At 36.5% G+C, this 17413-nt stretch overlaps 1 protein-coding gene across 4 annotated transcripts in view; it reads left to right on the plus strand.

Moving 5' to 3' along the window:
* LOC149541921 (callose synthase 9-like) overlaps positions 1 to 17413 on the plus strand; it is a 185758-nt gene that overhangs the window by 105911 nt on the left and 62434 nt on the right. For all 4 annotated transcript variants that reach the window (XM_089796976.1, XM_089796977.1, XM_089796978.1 and 1 more), the window contains exons 21-28: positions 1585 to 1634; positions 1737 to 1823; positions 2215 to 2300; positions 2449 to 2476; positions 12393 to 12490; positions 12590 to 12671; positions 12834 to 12994; positions 13152 to 13272. In XM_089796976.1, the coding sequence (XP_089653102.1) occupies positions 1585 to 1634; positions 1737 to 1823; positions 2215 to 2300; positions 2449 to 2476; positions 12393 to 12490; positions 12590 to 12671; positions 12834 to 12994; positions 13152 to 13272 (713 nt within the window). The remainder of the gene's footprint in view (positions 1 to 1584; positions 1635 to 1736; positions 1824 to 2214; positions 2301 to 2448; positions 2477 to 12392; positions 12491 to 12589; positions 12672 to 12833; positions 12995 to 13151; positions 13273 to 17413) is intronic.

Consider the following 17413-nt stretch of genomic DNA (forward strand, 5'->3'; position numbering starts at 1 on the left):
AAACAACTTAAGTTCCCCATTATGCATGTGCCTAAATTGATTTTTTAAGGTTATTTCTTGCATTTCTTTTCACATATATATACGTTTCCTCTCGCAACCACATCCAAAAACAAATAAAATTACCGCATCCAAATCGGTAATTTAGGTTTGCACCCTGGTTCTCCTTTGACAATGATAATGTTGAGATTTGGATGTTGGTTCACTTGTTAGATAACATATAATCATAAATAGAACCTATCTGGATAATTGATCTCTTTGGCAGTCTTGGACATCTCTGATCAGGTGGTCTAATGTTTTTTTTTTTTAAAGATTTTAGATATCTATTTGTAAGATACTCTTTTTTCTGAGAGAATGGGTCGACATTGACACACCTGTAACCTTCGCATTATAACTGAGTCAGTTTTGCTTCTCCCCTGCTAACCCTCATATTACTGGTCATCTGGCCTTATGCATTTTTCACCTTTACACTTGTATGTATACAATGCTTTGTTCTTTAACCTTGCTTAGATTACCCCGATTGGAATATTCTGCGCTATATTTGCTCGAACATTGTATACAATGCTTTTTTGAACTTCTGTTTTTTGAAATTAGAGGAATGAATCCCTTCTAAATCTCTTCATACTTCAAAATATTCTTTGTTTACCAATTAGCAATTGTGCTCAACTCTCCTTTAAGTGCATTATCACATGTACATTAAATTCTAAGTTTGTGAGATAGACTTTTAACTTTTCTTATTTTTATGCTGATGCATGAATTACTTCTCACTATTTTCTTTATAAATTCTTCAGTTCTGGAGGACATTAAGGGCCATCTGCATTTTCAAATGTATACTTCAAAATATATACTCATGTCATCCATGTTGCACAAAAATGAGATAACAGGAATTTTAATGGACATTGATATATCTTATACATGCATGTGTTTTTTCTCGATCTGCTTTATTGTTGATATTCTCTTAGTTGAATTGAATGTTAGATAACTGTGACAATCTTGAAGCTTTCCGCGTTTCTTTTGATTTTCTTCTTCTTCTAGTGCTTTCATAATGGTTGAGATTTTTTATGAATCTCACCCAAATTCAGATTGCAGTCAGTCTCTAACAGGATACTCATGGATAGAACTTGTAATTTACGTGTGGAATAAGTAAATTAATAGCCTTTGCGAATTTGCATTTTTCTTTTTATATCCCCTGCAATCTCTGTAAAAATTGCAGACATGGAGATCCATAAAGCTTAAATTGGCTATCTTACTGCACCTAACGGAATCACAAATGATAACAAAACATAAAGTTATTGTTTTCTCAACTAGATTTTTACTCACTTGATTCAAAGTTCTTTGCGGGCAGATTGAAAAATTGACAACTATAACACAAACAATAATTAATATTCTATGCATTTTAAAAATAATGTTTAGTGGTTGAGAGTTTGGCTTGAATTGTTATTCCTTTTTATTTTATTCTAGTTTGTGTTCTCTTTTTTATGCCACCGAGCACGTGGTCCTAGATGTGATGAAATCTTAAATGCTTATGTTGTTGGATTGGCAAGTATTCCCAAATAATACCCTTGTAAATGTGTGGTCATTTTGCAGATAACCACAATGCATTGACTATTGCTTCTCTCTGGGCACCAGTTCTGGCTGTAAGCAGACCAAATTTTTAGTTCATTGTTGCTGTCAAATTTCTGGTGTCTATTGAAAACATAGCAAACGCAGAAGCTGATGCTACATTGGATGTTTTGCAGATCTATATTCTTGATCTTCATGTGTGGTACACAGTTTTGTCTGCTATTGTTGGGGGTCTTATTGGAGCAAAGGATCGTTTGGGTGAGGTAAATATGCATCGCTTTCCTGGTCTTGTGAAGATGATTTTGGCATCTAGATTTGTTGATATCGAAGATTACCCAGTAATGAGATTAAATTTTGGGACAATAAGATGGCAAATTATTAAATACGTGGTAATGTTAGTCACACATATTTTAGTAAAAATAGAATGTGATTAGGAACCTTTATGAAAGTCATAAATATATTGATAATATATTAAAAGGCAAAAGGTTTTTAGACTTTTAGCGATTGTTTTGGGTCACATATTTATATTTGGATTCAAATAGGGTTTAAAGCTGGTAACTGAAAGTCCTTTTTGGATTTCTGTTCTACTTTATTGTTTGTCTGCCAGAGTTTATTTCAAATAATAACATATTTTTCTGCTCTCAATTTTTGTAGATACGTTCAATTGAAACTGTGCACAAGCGATTCAAACATTTTCCTGAAGCATTTGTGAAAACCCTTCAAGCAACAAGTAATAAGAGGTAGTCACTTTTTCTGAAAGTTCTAAAACTAAATTCTGCAGCATTGGCATGATTTGTTGAATAGCCTTACTTCCTATAGATATAATGTCAGTATTTATGTTTCACACATTCCTATTGCTTATTGTACATTGGTATATTTTTGTTGTAGGGCTGGTCGTGATATGGCATCTGGGCAGGTTGTTCCCATAAACTATTCATTTTTCCTTTGAAAGGGAGAATCTTAACTTATGCAACACTTGTCATTTTCTAATGAATGTAATCATTGATGCGCTCATGATTTATTTCTGCAATTAGTGTCCATTCCTGCACACTACATAACAAGTGATAAGATGGATGGTTGCAGTGGCACTTATATTCATTATTACTTGTGTAAGGCTGATTTATGAAGTCTTATGTTGTCACATGTTGCAATATATCTCCACCACCAATATATGTACAATCTGCCATCATGCCATGTAGGCTTTTATACCTGAGTCTTGACTGATTGTAGTTAGACCTACTTTTAGTGTTGTATGAAAGTCTGTACATATTATTTTCTAGTAGGTTTAATTGAAACTCATGTTGTTTCCATGGAGGAACACCTTGCCACCATCATCTTGCATCAGTGAAACATTGGCACGCATTCCCCCTCCCCCCCCGTGCCCCATGTATCCGAGATGGGGAGGTCGTCAAAAGTTGGGGACAAGGGGGTGTCCTGCCATTGCCACCTGGACATCTGGAGATGGCAGAGACAACCAGGAGTCATCGGGATGTCTTACGGACAACCAAGATTCCCTTGAATATCTTGGGGAATTCTGGAAACGTCTCAAAAGTAATTTTTGTTTCTCATGGTTGATTGAAAGACATTTTCAACCCAATGTGATCAATTAATGAGGGTTTGTGGCTGCCATTGTATACATTATTTCTGATTATGCTGGCTACTTAGGGTTTCTATTTTCGGGGTAGTTTATTGCTACTGCCATATTTGTCCAGCAATTTATTATCCAATTCCATTTTCATACATGGTTAATATTGTTGTATAAGGGTTTCATATAATCTTGTGAGTGACAGTATCACAGACCATAAAATAATAAAATATCAGTAATTATCAGCAGTCATATTTGACATATTTGACACATACAATTCATATCTTAGTAGTTATTGCAATTTTTCTACTTTCCCAATTTCCCAGAGTTTCATTTGAAATGTAATTCTTATGCATCTTATCATTACTAGTTTTTCTTGTACAATATGTATATCAGCATTGCCTCTGTCTGGCCCCACTCTGCTTTACTGACACCATCAACAAACTGAGGCCCTTTGTGCCTACATCACTGAAACCTGTTTTTCCATCCCCAACGGTTGGTGGAATGTTGCCATGCATTTATCCATACCCATATCCACATCTTCTAGATATTGCCAATCTGTTCATTGGAGGATGTTGGTACTTGTTGCAATATCCATGTCTTCTAGCTAAAATCCACAACTTTTCACACCTTCCTCCTATTCCAAAAAGATGATAATAAAGTCTAGTAGAGCTGCCCCTTTATCCTCTGTGGCACTAATAGAAAAATCATTCCTCACTCCCTCCTATAATGTTTTTCTTATCAACTATTGTTGAAAAATGTAATAGAGGTTTCTTGGGCTTTTTGCATAGAGTTTAAGGTGTTCACACGGATATATAAACTAGTTTGAACTTGCTAGACCTGGTGCACTCTCACTCCTTGATTGTTGTCTTCTGTGAGATCCACTTCTTTCATCCATTTGAATCTCAACCTCCTCAGTATGACAACCATCACTATTGCTCATGATTTTTGTTGGAATTTCAAAGAAGGCTTTAAGTTCAGAGGAATCACAATGCCCTTACTATGTATTAAAAAATAGAAGAAAATGCAAAGCAACTTGCAAAAACAAATTTAGGGTGAGGAACTTGCCTCTAATGTAGTAGATTTGATGCCCTTAACCCATGCTGCTACTGTTCTTCTGTTGCTTTTGATCAACCCATCCCATTTTTAATTTAAAAATGCACATGTTCTGTAAAGTCATCGTCAAACATGGTGGGGGAATAGGGCATGATTCTAGTATGCCTGGGTGCCCCTGCCATCTTGGGGAATACTAGTTGCCCCCTTCCATACCCCAGCTTTTAATACGTGTGTTGGGGACGTTCACAATTTCTGGAGCTGATATGTGATGTGTCAATGCCCTTACTATGTATTAAAAAATTGAAGAAAATGTAAAGCAACTTGAAAAAACAAATGTAGGGTGAGTAACTTGCCTCTAATGTAGTAGATTTGATGCTCTTCACCCGTCTTTGAGCTACTGTTCTTCTGTTGCTTCTGATCAACCCGTCCCTTTTTTAATTTAAAAATGCACATGTTTTGTAAAGTCATCTTCAAAAATGGCTGGGGCATAGGGCATAATTTGAGTATGTCTGGGTGTCCCTGCCGTCTTGGGGATTACATTATATGGCATCTTTGAGCTACTGTTCTTCTGTTGCTTCTGATCAACCCGCCCCTTTTTTAATTTAAAAATGCACATGTTTTGTAAAGTCATCTTCAAAAATGGCTGGGGCATAGGGCGTGATTTGAGTATGCCTGGGTGTCCCTGCCGTCTTGCTGATTAGATTATATGACATCTGGGCAGGTTGTCCCATAAATTATTCATTTTTTCTTTGAAAGGAAGAATCTTAACTTATGCAACACTTGTCATTTTCTAATGAATGTAATCATTGATGCGCTCATGATTTATTTCTCCAATTAGTGTCCATTCCTGCACACTATATAACAAGTGATAAGATGGATGGTTGCAGTGGCACTTATATTCATTATTACTTGTGTAAGGCTGATTTATGAAGTCTTATGTTGTGACATGTTGCAATATATCTCCACCACCAATATATGTACAATCTGACCTTTTTTAATTAAAAAATGCACATGTTTTGTAAAGTCATCTTCAAAAATGGCTGGGGCATAGGGCATGATTCGAGTATGCCTGGGTGTCCCTGCTGTCTTGGGGAATATTAGTTGTCCCCTTCCACACCCGAACTTTCAGTATGTGTTTTGGGGATGTTCACAATTTCCTGAGCTGATATGGGATGTATCTCAATGACCTCAAAAGGTCCCCTTCAAACAATGAGGCTATAAATATAGGGCATGTGTTTCTAGGGAGCATTGAATGCAGTTACTAAAATGAGCAAGAATCAATTGAGGAGAGAAGGTCGTTGTTTCACATGCTAGGAAGCTTGCAGATCTAATCAAATATGTGTGAACAACAATGAAGAGGAATTAGTAATGAGGAGGACAAAGAAGGAATTGAGATAGTAGATTCTGGGGGAGAAAAGACATCATCATAAATTGCTGAAATAATGACAAAACTTCAGAGGGAGCTAGTAATGATCCAGTGAAAAGGTTGTAGATGGTGAATTTTTAAAAGTGATCAAATGATCCTATTGGAATTGTTGCAAATTTTTTATTATTAGATAGTAATGAGTTCATATATCAAGCAATTGTAGCTTATTTAGATATTGAAGGCATGACATGTGAGACCTATGGCTCCCATGATGACACCATTAGAAAGTACGAAGAAAATTTGAGCTTTTGTACGCTTATTGACAGTAGTTCGTATCTTTGTATAATCGTGATATTCATAAATATTGGAAGGAACATATGTTGGTGGTAAAAGAGAATGAAGTATAAACCTTATTAGGATTGGGCAATACTAGCGTTACAGGACTCGGCGAGTCTGACAAGGACTCGAGCGAGTCCCAAGCCGAGCCAAACAAAATGAGGCAAACTGCCTCAAGACTCAGACTTGGCTGAGTCCTACCTGAGTCTTGGCTGACTTGCTGAGGCAGCTGATTCGGCTGACTCATAGACTCCTGTCAACTTGAGTTAGCTGACAGGTAGTGTCTAGAAAAGACAAAAAGATAAATTTTAAATGTTTTTTTATTTTTTTATGGTATGTTAAGAATGAGTAAGACCTAAAGAGGTCATTCCATCACTTGCAAACACAAAGAATAGAGAAAGAGGAGTTGAAGGAAGAGTATTGAGGTTTTGGGATCCGAAAGTAGCGATGGCAGTGGAGGAGGCTAGAGCACAAGGAGACCCAGTGCAGGACCCTAAGGCCATGAGTAATGGATTTGACTCTGATAATGAGGATTATGAGGATGAGTATGAGGATGAGGATGATCATGTTGAGCATGTGTTGTGAGGTTCTCACACCATCGCCCCAAAATTTTTGGGGACCCCCTTTTTTAGTCGCCTTGGTGAATTTTTGGATTGTCCAAGAATTTTTTTTTTTTTTTTTTGGGATTTTTGAGCCTTGGACACCTTCAAGCCAAGTGTGGGAGAGACTTAGCTTATTTTCACCCGGCTTCGCTTGATTTTCCAGAGCAACCAATTTCATCCTTGGGCCGAACAATTTTAAAGAGCAATATTTGGCAGGATAAAATTGTAAATTTATACTTAGACGTTTTCTTTTGAAAATCCGGATATAACTGTGAAAATTTGAATAATCTTTCAAAAGAAGAAATTTTGTTAGACTCGAGTTTTGGAAAATCTCAAATTTTTCTTTGGTGAAAATTTTAATTTTGTAGAAATGAGGCTAAATTGCAAAAATTGATTTTTGGCTCTAGAAGCAATTTTATTTTATTTTTCTCAAAAAAATCCAATTGGCATAGCAAAATTGATTTGTGTAAAAATTGCAAAAAATTGGCTTTAATTGATTAAAATTGCCTTGAAAAACTTTTGCTTTTAATGAAATCGGTAATTTAATATTGAAAAATGGCTGTTGGTTAGCCAAAATCCAATTTTAATGATGTATTAATTATTAAATCCTCATTAAATGGAAATATCTAACATCTCCAAGGCACCATTTAATTTCTTTTTTGCAAATTGGACCTAAATGGCAATTTTGGTTAGCCAAAATCCAATTTTAATGATGTATTAATTATTAAATCCTCATTAAATGGAAATATCTACCATCTCCAAGGCACCATTTAATTTCTTTTTTGCAAATTGGAGCTAAATGGCAATTTAAAAGTGCAATTTTCCTTCTGGCAAAATTAATTTTTGAGCTAAGTATTTAATTGTGGGCCTCAATTTTGATTTAACTTTGTTTTTTCTCTTCTCCAAGACCAAGTCGGCTGGCTTAGAGAGAGTGAGAAGTTGGGTATAAGAGGAGGCCTCTCTCCTATTTCTTCCTCACTTTTCATTTTTCCTCTCCATGCTTAGGCGAATTTTATTGAGGAGCAGATTTTTGGTGTTTGGCGATTTTGTTCAAGGCAGATTTCCTCCATTCCTTGGCGATTTTCCTCTTGAGACAAAATTCTCATTATTTGAAGACTTTGCAAAGGGCAGATTTCCTCCATTGTTTGGTGATTTTTGCTAGGGCAGATCTGATTTATGTGCCATGGGCGATTTGTGTGAAGGTTTGATTTTGTCCATTTAGGACTGCACTTTCCATATCAGACTTAGGTGGTTTTTGTTGGGAGAGAGGATATATGAGAATGTCTGATTTTTGCTTTGTGGACAAGTGGTGGATAGCTTTAGATGTTTAAATTTCTGATTTGCAAAGGGTTTGAAGTTCTTGAGGTCTAGTCCTAATTCCGAAAAGTCACTGTAAGGTTATTGGTTAAGGTGAATTTTAATTATTTAGAGTTGAAAGGGGTCCTTAAGCTGACATCCTTCTTTCGTTCTAGTCTAAGGATTGCTTCCTTTAGTTCTACATGCCTTTTGGTCCACCACTCTACCATCCCGTAATAGGGCGACGAGTATTGAGGATGTTAGTGCAAGTAAGAATCCCAAGCGGACAAAGACTAAGAAAGACAAAGATGATATGATGCCCAAAACACCCTTCTCGAAAATGAAGCGAATAATTGACACCAATATCGGTGCAGTGGACATGATACGGATGAGGGACAGACTAAAGGAAGGACAATCCCCCTTGGCAAAGAAGATATATAGAAGCGAAATTAACAAGCAACGTGGTGAAGTTAGCCGAACTTAGGGCGAAGCACACACCTTGTCCTCCTATGGAAGAAGTTAATGAAAGGCTAGCTAAGTTCATTGCCTTAGCTAAGAAAATGAAAGAAAAGGGAAGATTTATATTAAAAGATCATTTGATGTAAGCCCAAGTGGCAATTTCTCTTTCTTCTAGAATGGGACAAGTGTCTATTTCTGATTGGCCACCATTTTGGTGCCTTCTCATTGGTTGCCACTTTTTGCACCTTTTTCATTGGTCCATTGATGAGGTGGTGGCTTCTCATTGGCCGATGGGGTGGCAACCCTAATTAGGGTTTTGAGGATCCAATCTGGATCGTTGATCTTGTTTTGATCCCCACCGGCCGTTGTATTTTTGGCCTCTATAAAAGGCCATTTGCTCTCATTTGTAAAGTGTTGGAGAAATTGTTGCGAAGATAATACCAAAATTGCTCTCTTTTTCATTGTTGAGACTTGCATGGTGATTAAGAACATTGGGTATTATTGCATGTTTTCTACTTCCACTTAGTTAGATTTCCTTTCAAGTTGTTGGAGAAAATTTTATTTTAAGTTGTTTAAGTGAGAGTAAAATAGATGGATAGTTGTATGGTAGCTTTGGTAAATGTTTGATAGGGGTCAATACTAGACCACTAGCATCCTAGTGGTTGGTTGGGAAGCTTTGTGTGGCAAACTAGTTTATTATTCCTTCGAATCATTGCACCTATGGAAGTGAGGCTGCTAGTCAGCTCTCATTAGGTTCAATCCCCATCCATTTGCTAACCTTCCATTTGTAGGAGTAGTAGTAGAACAATGAGTAGCTGGATAGTCGAAGTTTAGAAAGAGAAGTTAGAGAAGTAGGTCAAATATCAGTGCACACCCATTCACCTTCCACCACCATCGCTTTCCCATCAACATCATCATTGGCAGACACATCCTACATCATCACCGCCATCAACATTATCTACCTCTGCACATTTCACAAACCAAGTCACCATCACCTTCACCCCATCAAAGTCCAAATCATCCTCAACAATTTGCGTAAGGCCGCCTACGTGAGTGAGTATCCAACGGTGTAAGGAACATTGGAGCTATTGCTTATGTCTTCATGAGTAATAACTTTTCAAGAGAGGAGTTGCATGTTTGATATCCTATATCGAATATTCAAATCCTAATATGTTATGTAAGTGATACAAAATTCGCATCAACAGCATGTCACTGATGTTCAACCTCGGACACAGGCAAAGAGGATGGCTCTGGAGTCTTCCATGACCTATCTTAGGCGTACTTGTAGGTAGACATAGGCTTCTATGAGCCTTTCTTTTGATATATGTTTTGAACTTTTGATTCCATGGATTGCATATTCTAGGGATGTCGTAGACATTTGATAGCTACACTATATTTCAGATTGCTATTATGTTATTCAGTTTAACTAATAAGTATTTTCTTTCAAAAAATTGGATTTATACTTACATGATCTACGAAAAGTTATATATGTGTGCAAAGTAGCTTCTATTTATCTCAATTATTGTGTATTTGATGTTAATTGGCTAAATGATGCATGAAAAAAACTTAAAATCCTTAAAATTGTTTGAATTTCATTGGGTTTTTTAATTTGCCTAGTTCTTGCCGAGTCCAGCTATCGAGTTTGAGTCCGAGGTTGGTACCACTAGACAATACAGAAAGTCATTGATGAAGGAATGAAAAAGGAGCGAAGAGGCAAGCTTGAGACAACTATCACCATCACAAATTTACAAGAAATCAAAAGCGTAATGGAAAATTGAAACCTGAATATTTATATAAAGAATAGTTCATATTGTATCCAAGTTTGTAGAAGGGACTCTAGTTCAGTGAAAGAAAAGGGGCAGAAGGTTGATTGACTTAATCTAGAGCTATGTTTAGCTTGCTTCTCACTCTACAAAATAGTTCACCATGCATTCAAGTTTGCAGAAGGGACTCTAGTGCATTCAAAGAAAGGGGCAGGAGGTTGATGGACTTAATGTAGAGCCAAGTTTAGCTTTTTTCTCTCACCACAAAATAGAAACATAGTCATTGTAATGTTCCCAAATAATTATAAAGTGTCCTAGTTAAATTAATTGATTAATTTGTTCAAATATTAATATAACTTCAAAGGGATGACATTAATTGACTGATTCAATTAAAAGTTAAGTTGACATAATACAATAATTAAGTGTCAATTTATTAATTATAGCTCTGCAGTTGTGATAAATGTTTAATGAGACCTTGCAATATTATTAAGTCTATTTTCTGATTTTTTTACTCCCTGTAATATTTGGGTTGGGAGAAATGGAAAGCACCTTAGGCAAAGAGAAATGTTTATCATCTTTTCTTCCTCTCGGCTATTCAGCTTCAATGATAATGACTGTTCCCTATCCTCTACCTTTGAGTCCCAGATTTCCTACATGATGTGTGACCAAAATCTCTGCAATCTCTAGCAACTCATAGGAATTGACACCCAGAATATCTTTATAGCTCGGTTTAGCTTTTCTACCTCCTTTTTAATTGATTTTCTCCCCACCAGAATTAAGATTAATTTCTTCTGAAGGCACATTAATTTCTTCATGCTTGTCATTGAGAGAGCATCCTTCTAGTATCTTCATAAATGAAATAATGATATGAGGGGTATAAACGACTTTGGCAAGCCATCTGTAACACAAAAAGACAGATGACCTTATAAATTACATCGCTTTTTTCACCCTGGCCAACCTAGAGAAAAGATTAGAATTGTTTGTAAACCAGAAGATACAGACCGCAAGTTGATAGGTAAAGGGGGAGTTGAAATTCAATTTTAAAAATTAAACAATGCCATAACAAAGCTAAAAGAATTGAAAATAAGTGAAGTAAAACAAATTAGCCAAACTAAATCTAGATACGAGAACAAAGAAGAAAAAGAGTGATGAAGAATAATAATCTGAGTCTCCTCTCGTGAGAACGTAAACACCAAGATGTAACAAGGGAGGGTGACCATTCATCTTCCTCCAAGCTTAGAGCTTCTTCCTCACCTTACCCTCAATCCCATCCATTTTGTTCCATTTACCAAACATGTTATATTGATTTTGCAAGTGCTGATGATTCTTATCTAAATACATTAAGTTTCAATATCTTAGTCAGTCAGTTGTCTTCAATAGGGATCAAACTTGCAACCAATTTGGAACTGTATATTGTACAAAAAATACACATTTTATTATTTTTTCAGTATACCAAGGTATTGGTGAGGGTTGAACAGCAATGCCAGCACTCACAAAGCTTCCAGGCTTACACCACCTACATGGTTAATTGTCAGCACCACTCTGGTTCTGCCTTGTGGAGCTGATTTTTTTAGTTTTTCTGTCCGAGGTACTTATAACAGCAGTAAGAAATGACTGTAGCAGCATTCTGAGTATGTCAAATTAATTTCTGAACATCATCAGATTTTGGCTATTGCATGTCTATGGCGATTATATGTGAAGTGACAGTAGATAAACGGTTCCAGTAGTCACCATTATTCTGATTTTGAGTGAGCATGTATTAGTAAAATTGCTCAATGAATGCAAACCGTTTATGAAATGTCAATGATTCATTCAATGCATGAAAACTGTTTGTGAGTATGCCAATGACTATCAACGATAGTTGCAGCTATTCTTGATCATTAAAATCAGAAATATTGATTGGTCACCAACTGTTTAATGAAATGCTTGTGAACTGAAAATCTGGAAGTTTGCTAGTGTATTGAGATTTTTTTTGTTAGGGATATTACATTGGTTGTCAACATTATTATTTTAAATTGCATTTGCACATATTTTAATATTCAGAATTAAGTTTGATTTCTTTTCAACTTATTAATAATTCTTTAAAAAAAAAAATTTAGAATATGAGTAAGTTTATGAAATTTATACATAGTAGTTAATCAAGACTGGAAACTAGGCATTATCTCCTTGGCAAAACTGTTTTCAGCACTCTATATAAGCTGACTCTAAAATAATCCTTCCATTCTTTTAGATGCTACAACCTCAGCATGTGATTATTTGTATGTCTTGTATAAGTTTTGGTTAGTTCTTTTTAATCCTGATAAATATGGCCACTGTCATGTTTACTAACAAAAATGTGTTATCTAACTCAAATATGCCCTCCAATCTAGGTGTCTGCCGAAACAATGAAAAGCTATGCCGTGAAGTTTTCTCCATTCTGGAATGAAATAATAAAGAATCTACGTGAGGAAGATTTTATCACAAATAGGTGAGTCTAGAACACTGCGGATTATTTAAATACTAATGCCTTTTGAAAAGTTGTATTAATTTGTTACAAAGTCCTTTTGTGTTTTTTTGCCATTTGCAGGGAAATGGAATTACTTTTTATCTCAGGAAATACAGAAAACATACCTGTTGTGCAATGGCCCCTATTTCTTCTAGCTAGCAAGGTGCTGATTTCTGCATTCTATTGTGCCCTACAGTTGTGCTTTTTCATATTTTTATTTTTCCTTCATTCTGGCAGAATCATATAAGGATTTTGTAGTAATGAGTTAGTTATAGATCACACTGCTTAAATAGAATTGGGTTGCCTGTCCTTTTGATTCAAACAGGTGTTTCTGGCTATAGATTTGGCAGCAGAATGCAAGGATTCACAAGCTGAACTTTGGGATAGAATTTCCAGAGATGACTACATGAAGTATGCAGTACAAGAATGCTATTATAGTGTGGAAACTACATTGAAAGCAATACTAGATGATGAGGGAAGATTATGGTATGATGTCAGTGAAGTTCTATGTTTCAATGTTACGAGAGCTAGAAATGATTTTGGTATTAATTGTGTTTAACAAGACTGGTACGCTTTTGCCTCCCATATTTTGATAATTATTTCATATTGGAACATAAGATTGTCTAAATAATTTTGACTGCAGGGTAGAAAGGATATTTGGTGATGTAAATGAGAGTCTACAAAAAGGGACAATTCTTCTTGATTTTCAGCTAAACAAGCTGCCTCTTGTCATATCAAGAATTTCTGCATTGACTGGACTTCTGGTATAATTTGTTTCATATATTATATTTTTGAAGTTAAAAATTATAATCCTTGTGATGCATTTTGTATTTTTCTTAGAAGAGGTAAAAATTATGTAATGAGATTCTCTCATAAATCAGGCGAAGTAGCATTGATGTGAGTTTTATTCCACTACAACATACATAATCAAATACTTAGTATCTCAAAATGAAATAAAAAATTTCCTACTCTCTCTTGAATAATGATGCTCATATGCTTAAACAATGTAGAGAAATTTTGTGATCAGACGAGACAACCTCAATGTTCAGTCTTAATTGTTATCACAAAGGGATTTATGCTATTCAATAAATGGATGTTGATTTTAACTTATTAAAATCATTTCAACAAAATGACTTGCAAAGGAAATAAAAGCTATCCAACTTCAAGAGTTTATGATAATGTTGATGATGAGGTGAGTCTCTAAACAATCCTTGCCTTGTTGTGTCAACTAGGCATAGGATGGTGCTATCTTCTCTAGATGTAGGAATGACTTTCACATTATCAATGGTCATCCAAATACCCTATGAAGGTGCAATCCAAGTGAACATCTCCAATAAAAGTTAAACAATTGCAATTTAGTCCTAGATCTAACCTTGCAATATTACTTATAATGAACAAGTACCAAAAGGAATCAACACTAGCTTCACTATTAATCACCATTCAACAATATCTCCCATTCATATACTTCTACATCTTAATATGAAATGAAATCTTAATCTAAATAAGGAATTGAAGAAATCATGCAATGCTTCAAAGCAACATTAAGCAATCCACCATCAAGATTAATAATGAATCATCAATTACTTTGATAACATTATGGAAACAATTTCATTCAATGTCCACTCCTACTTGGCCTCTAGTACTAACTAACTCTCTCTTCAATGAATCTACAATCTAACAACCTTTTACCTAAGATCTAACTTCTTACAAATGAGTTCATGGCCTTTTATAGTTGTTCGACTACAATGAAGGGCCAAGATCAATTAAAGATTGTAATGGATACCCCCAAAATCTGCTTACAAGTATTCACAGCAATATGGTAATTTTATCAAACACTTAGTTTGCAGTCTTTAATTTCCCGTTATGTGCTGCTACCCTTATGGCTCTAAAAGGTTTGTCTGTATTGTGTTGTGTTTGGCATGTCACATAAATATAGGAATTGGAAAAGCATAACATATATCACAGAAATAACCATCACACTATATTTTATATTGAATTCCAAGAATTAATAACAAGTGCAAAGCTGACTCACTGAATACTCCAACAATTAATCAAAACAAACATTGTTTACATCACTTAGTTGAGGGCGTGGCCCTTGCATTGACTTGCTGCAAACAATATGCAACTGTTACAGTAACTCGGCTGCTACAGTGAAACTGCTATAGTAACTTGCTACAATAAATCGGCTGCTACAATGATGGATGCTACAGTGACGGGTGCTTCAATGATGCGCTGCTACAGTGATACGACTGCTACAGTGACGCATTGCTATAGTAACTCGACAGCTACAGTAACCTGCTACAGGAACTTGGTTGTAGCTGGAAATGCACCCAATCTGCTGGATATAAAGCTGATAGCAATGAATTCCAAAGGCCAAACTCCAAGGGAATGACGTCTAGAATGTCACACGAGAGGATAGACGTCCTCTAATGCCAAGAACAGGTTTGCAACTCACACATCCATTTTTTTCTCATATTCAACCTGCTGAATGAAGCTACTCATGCTCCCTTTTATTCTTTCTCCAAGGGTCGATTCCACTCACATGAGCAATGTGGGATAAGAGACGTGTAATATAAAACACATTAAAATAATCACTTATGCTTCCCTTAGGCGCCCCTTTTGATTTGCACACATTCCCATAAAATTTAATATTGAAGTAACACTTTAATATTTGACAACTAAATTAATTGTTACTTTAATAATACTTTAGGCATAAAAATATATTAGCTATCAGACTCCGAATAGCATGAGTGATAGCTTGTCGGAAAGCCCTCACTGCAGAGTATCATATTCAATCACCAAAATTAGCCTCCCTTGTGCCCTGTAAACTTACTAAAAATAGTAAGTATGCCTAAGACAGAGTAAATCAACTCCGTTTTTGCCCAAACTGGAGGTGACTAGGCCAAAACACTCTAAGATCCCTGTAAACCCTTCGTTAGCCCTCGAGACCTTATAGAACTAGGCTAATGCACACACACTTGGTCGATTGCTGAAGTGAGGACATTAGAGTCCGCCCCCCTTGAAATTGCTTGTCCTCAAGCAATCTTAGTCCAGCTTGCTGAATAACCTACTCACTCTCCCATGTAGCATCCTCCTCCGACAGTTCTTTCCATTTGACCAAATACTCCTCCTGGTTCTGAGTTTTCTCTTTCGGGTGTCCAGAATAGCCTCAAGTACTAACACGAGTTTCCCCTCCTCATCCAAAGGGGGTAAATCTGTAGAAGGACTACACTCTAACCAATGGCTTTCTTAAGCCTCGACACATGAAATACATTGTGCACCCAACTGCCCTTTGGAAGCTCAAGCTCATAGGTGACTTCTCCTACTCTGCGAATCACACTGTAGGGACCATAAAATCTAGGCTTCAGCTTCTCTACTTCGCTTTTTTTGAGCGATGACTGCCTATATGGCTGTAGCCTCAAATACACGATAACCCCTACCTCAAAATTGCGCTCTACCCTATGCTACTCTGCATACAACTTCTGCTGATTTTGAGCCTGTTGTATGTTCTCCTTGAGTGCTCTCAGGATATCCTGACTATCCTACAATAGGTCTTTGGCTTTGGGCACTCGGCTGTTCCCCAAAACTAAATCTATGAAGTTGGGTGCTTTATACCCATACAATACCATAAATGGAGTCATCCTGATGGTCATGTGATATGTGGTATTGTAACAATACTCCCCCATGTATAACCACTTGAACCATGCTCTTTGTTGCGCAGTCACATTGTTCCGCAAATAGCCTTCCACTCATTTATTTACTATTTCCGTCTGCTCATTTTTGTGAGGGTGGTAACTCATACTAGGTGCAAGATCTGTACCACACAGCCTGAACAACTATTGCCAAAAGGCACTCATGAACTTGCTATCCTTGTGACTAACAATAAATCTTGGTACCCATGCAACCTAAAAACCTCTCTGAAGAATAAATCTGCGACCTGTGCTGCTGTATAAGTAGAAGGAATAGCAAAGAAATGGGCGAACTTTGTTGATCTGTTTACCACCGCATAAATACAATCTCTTCCCTGCACTTGTGGTAAACCAATGATGAAGTCCATAGAAATACTTTCCCATTTTCTGTCTGGAATGGGCAAGGGTTGAAGTAAATCTGCAGGAAATGTGTGCTCTCCCTTATTCTGCTGACAAACTGCACACTCCCTAACATACTTTCGAACATCATCCTTGATCCCTCTGAATGAGAACCGCTCTCAAATATGCCTATAGGTCTTGAAGACCCTTGGATGCCCAGCTGCAGTTGCATCATGAAATGCCCTCAGAATCTCCTCTCTAAACTAGGATATAGGGATCAAATAAATCCTGTTCTGAAATCGGTTCAACCGCATACTTGTCATCTTGAATGTGCTTGCAACTATCCCAGAAGCCCAATCATCTCCTGCATACTCCATTGCAATTTGATCTCTCCAATCTCCTGAAACCTTTGCTAGAGCACATAAATGAGGTCTCCGAGATAAAGCATCAGCCACCACATTTTTCTTACCTTTGAAAAATTCTACATCAAAGTCATAAGCTTGCAATTTAGTAACCCATTTCTACTGCCGATCATTAAGATCACGCTGACTCATGAAGTATTTAATACTATTGTGATCAGTTTTGATCACAAAATGCCCACCTACCAAATATGATCAAGATTTGGCCAATGCCTGCATTATGGCCAATATTTCCATGTTGTAGATAGAATTATTCCTCTCAACTCTTCGGAGCTTCCTACTCTCAAATGCAATGGGGTGTTTCTCTTGTATCAATACTGCTTCTATCTCGTCTCATGAAGCATCACATTGAAGCTCAAATGGCTTCGTGAAATTAGGTAGAGCTAGAACTGGACAAGATGACATCACCTGTTTGAAGTGGTCAAAACATCTCTGCGCTGCTTTTGTCCATGTGAAGG

Source organism: Cupressus sempervirens, chromosome 8 (assembly GCF_028749045.1).
Source record: "Cupressus sempervirens isolate cs-2001-9-10 chromosome 8, ASM2874904v1, whole genome shotgun sequence".
NCBI lineage: Eukaryota > Viridiplantae > Streptophyta > Pinopsida > Cupressales > Cupressaceae > Cupressus > Cupressus sempervirens.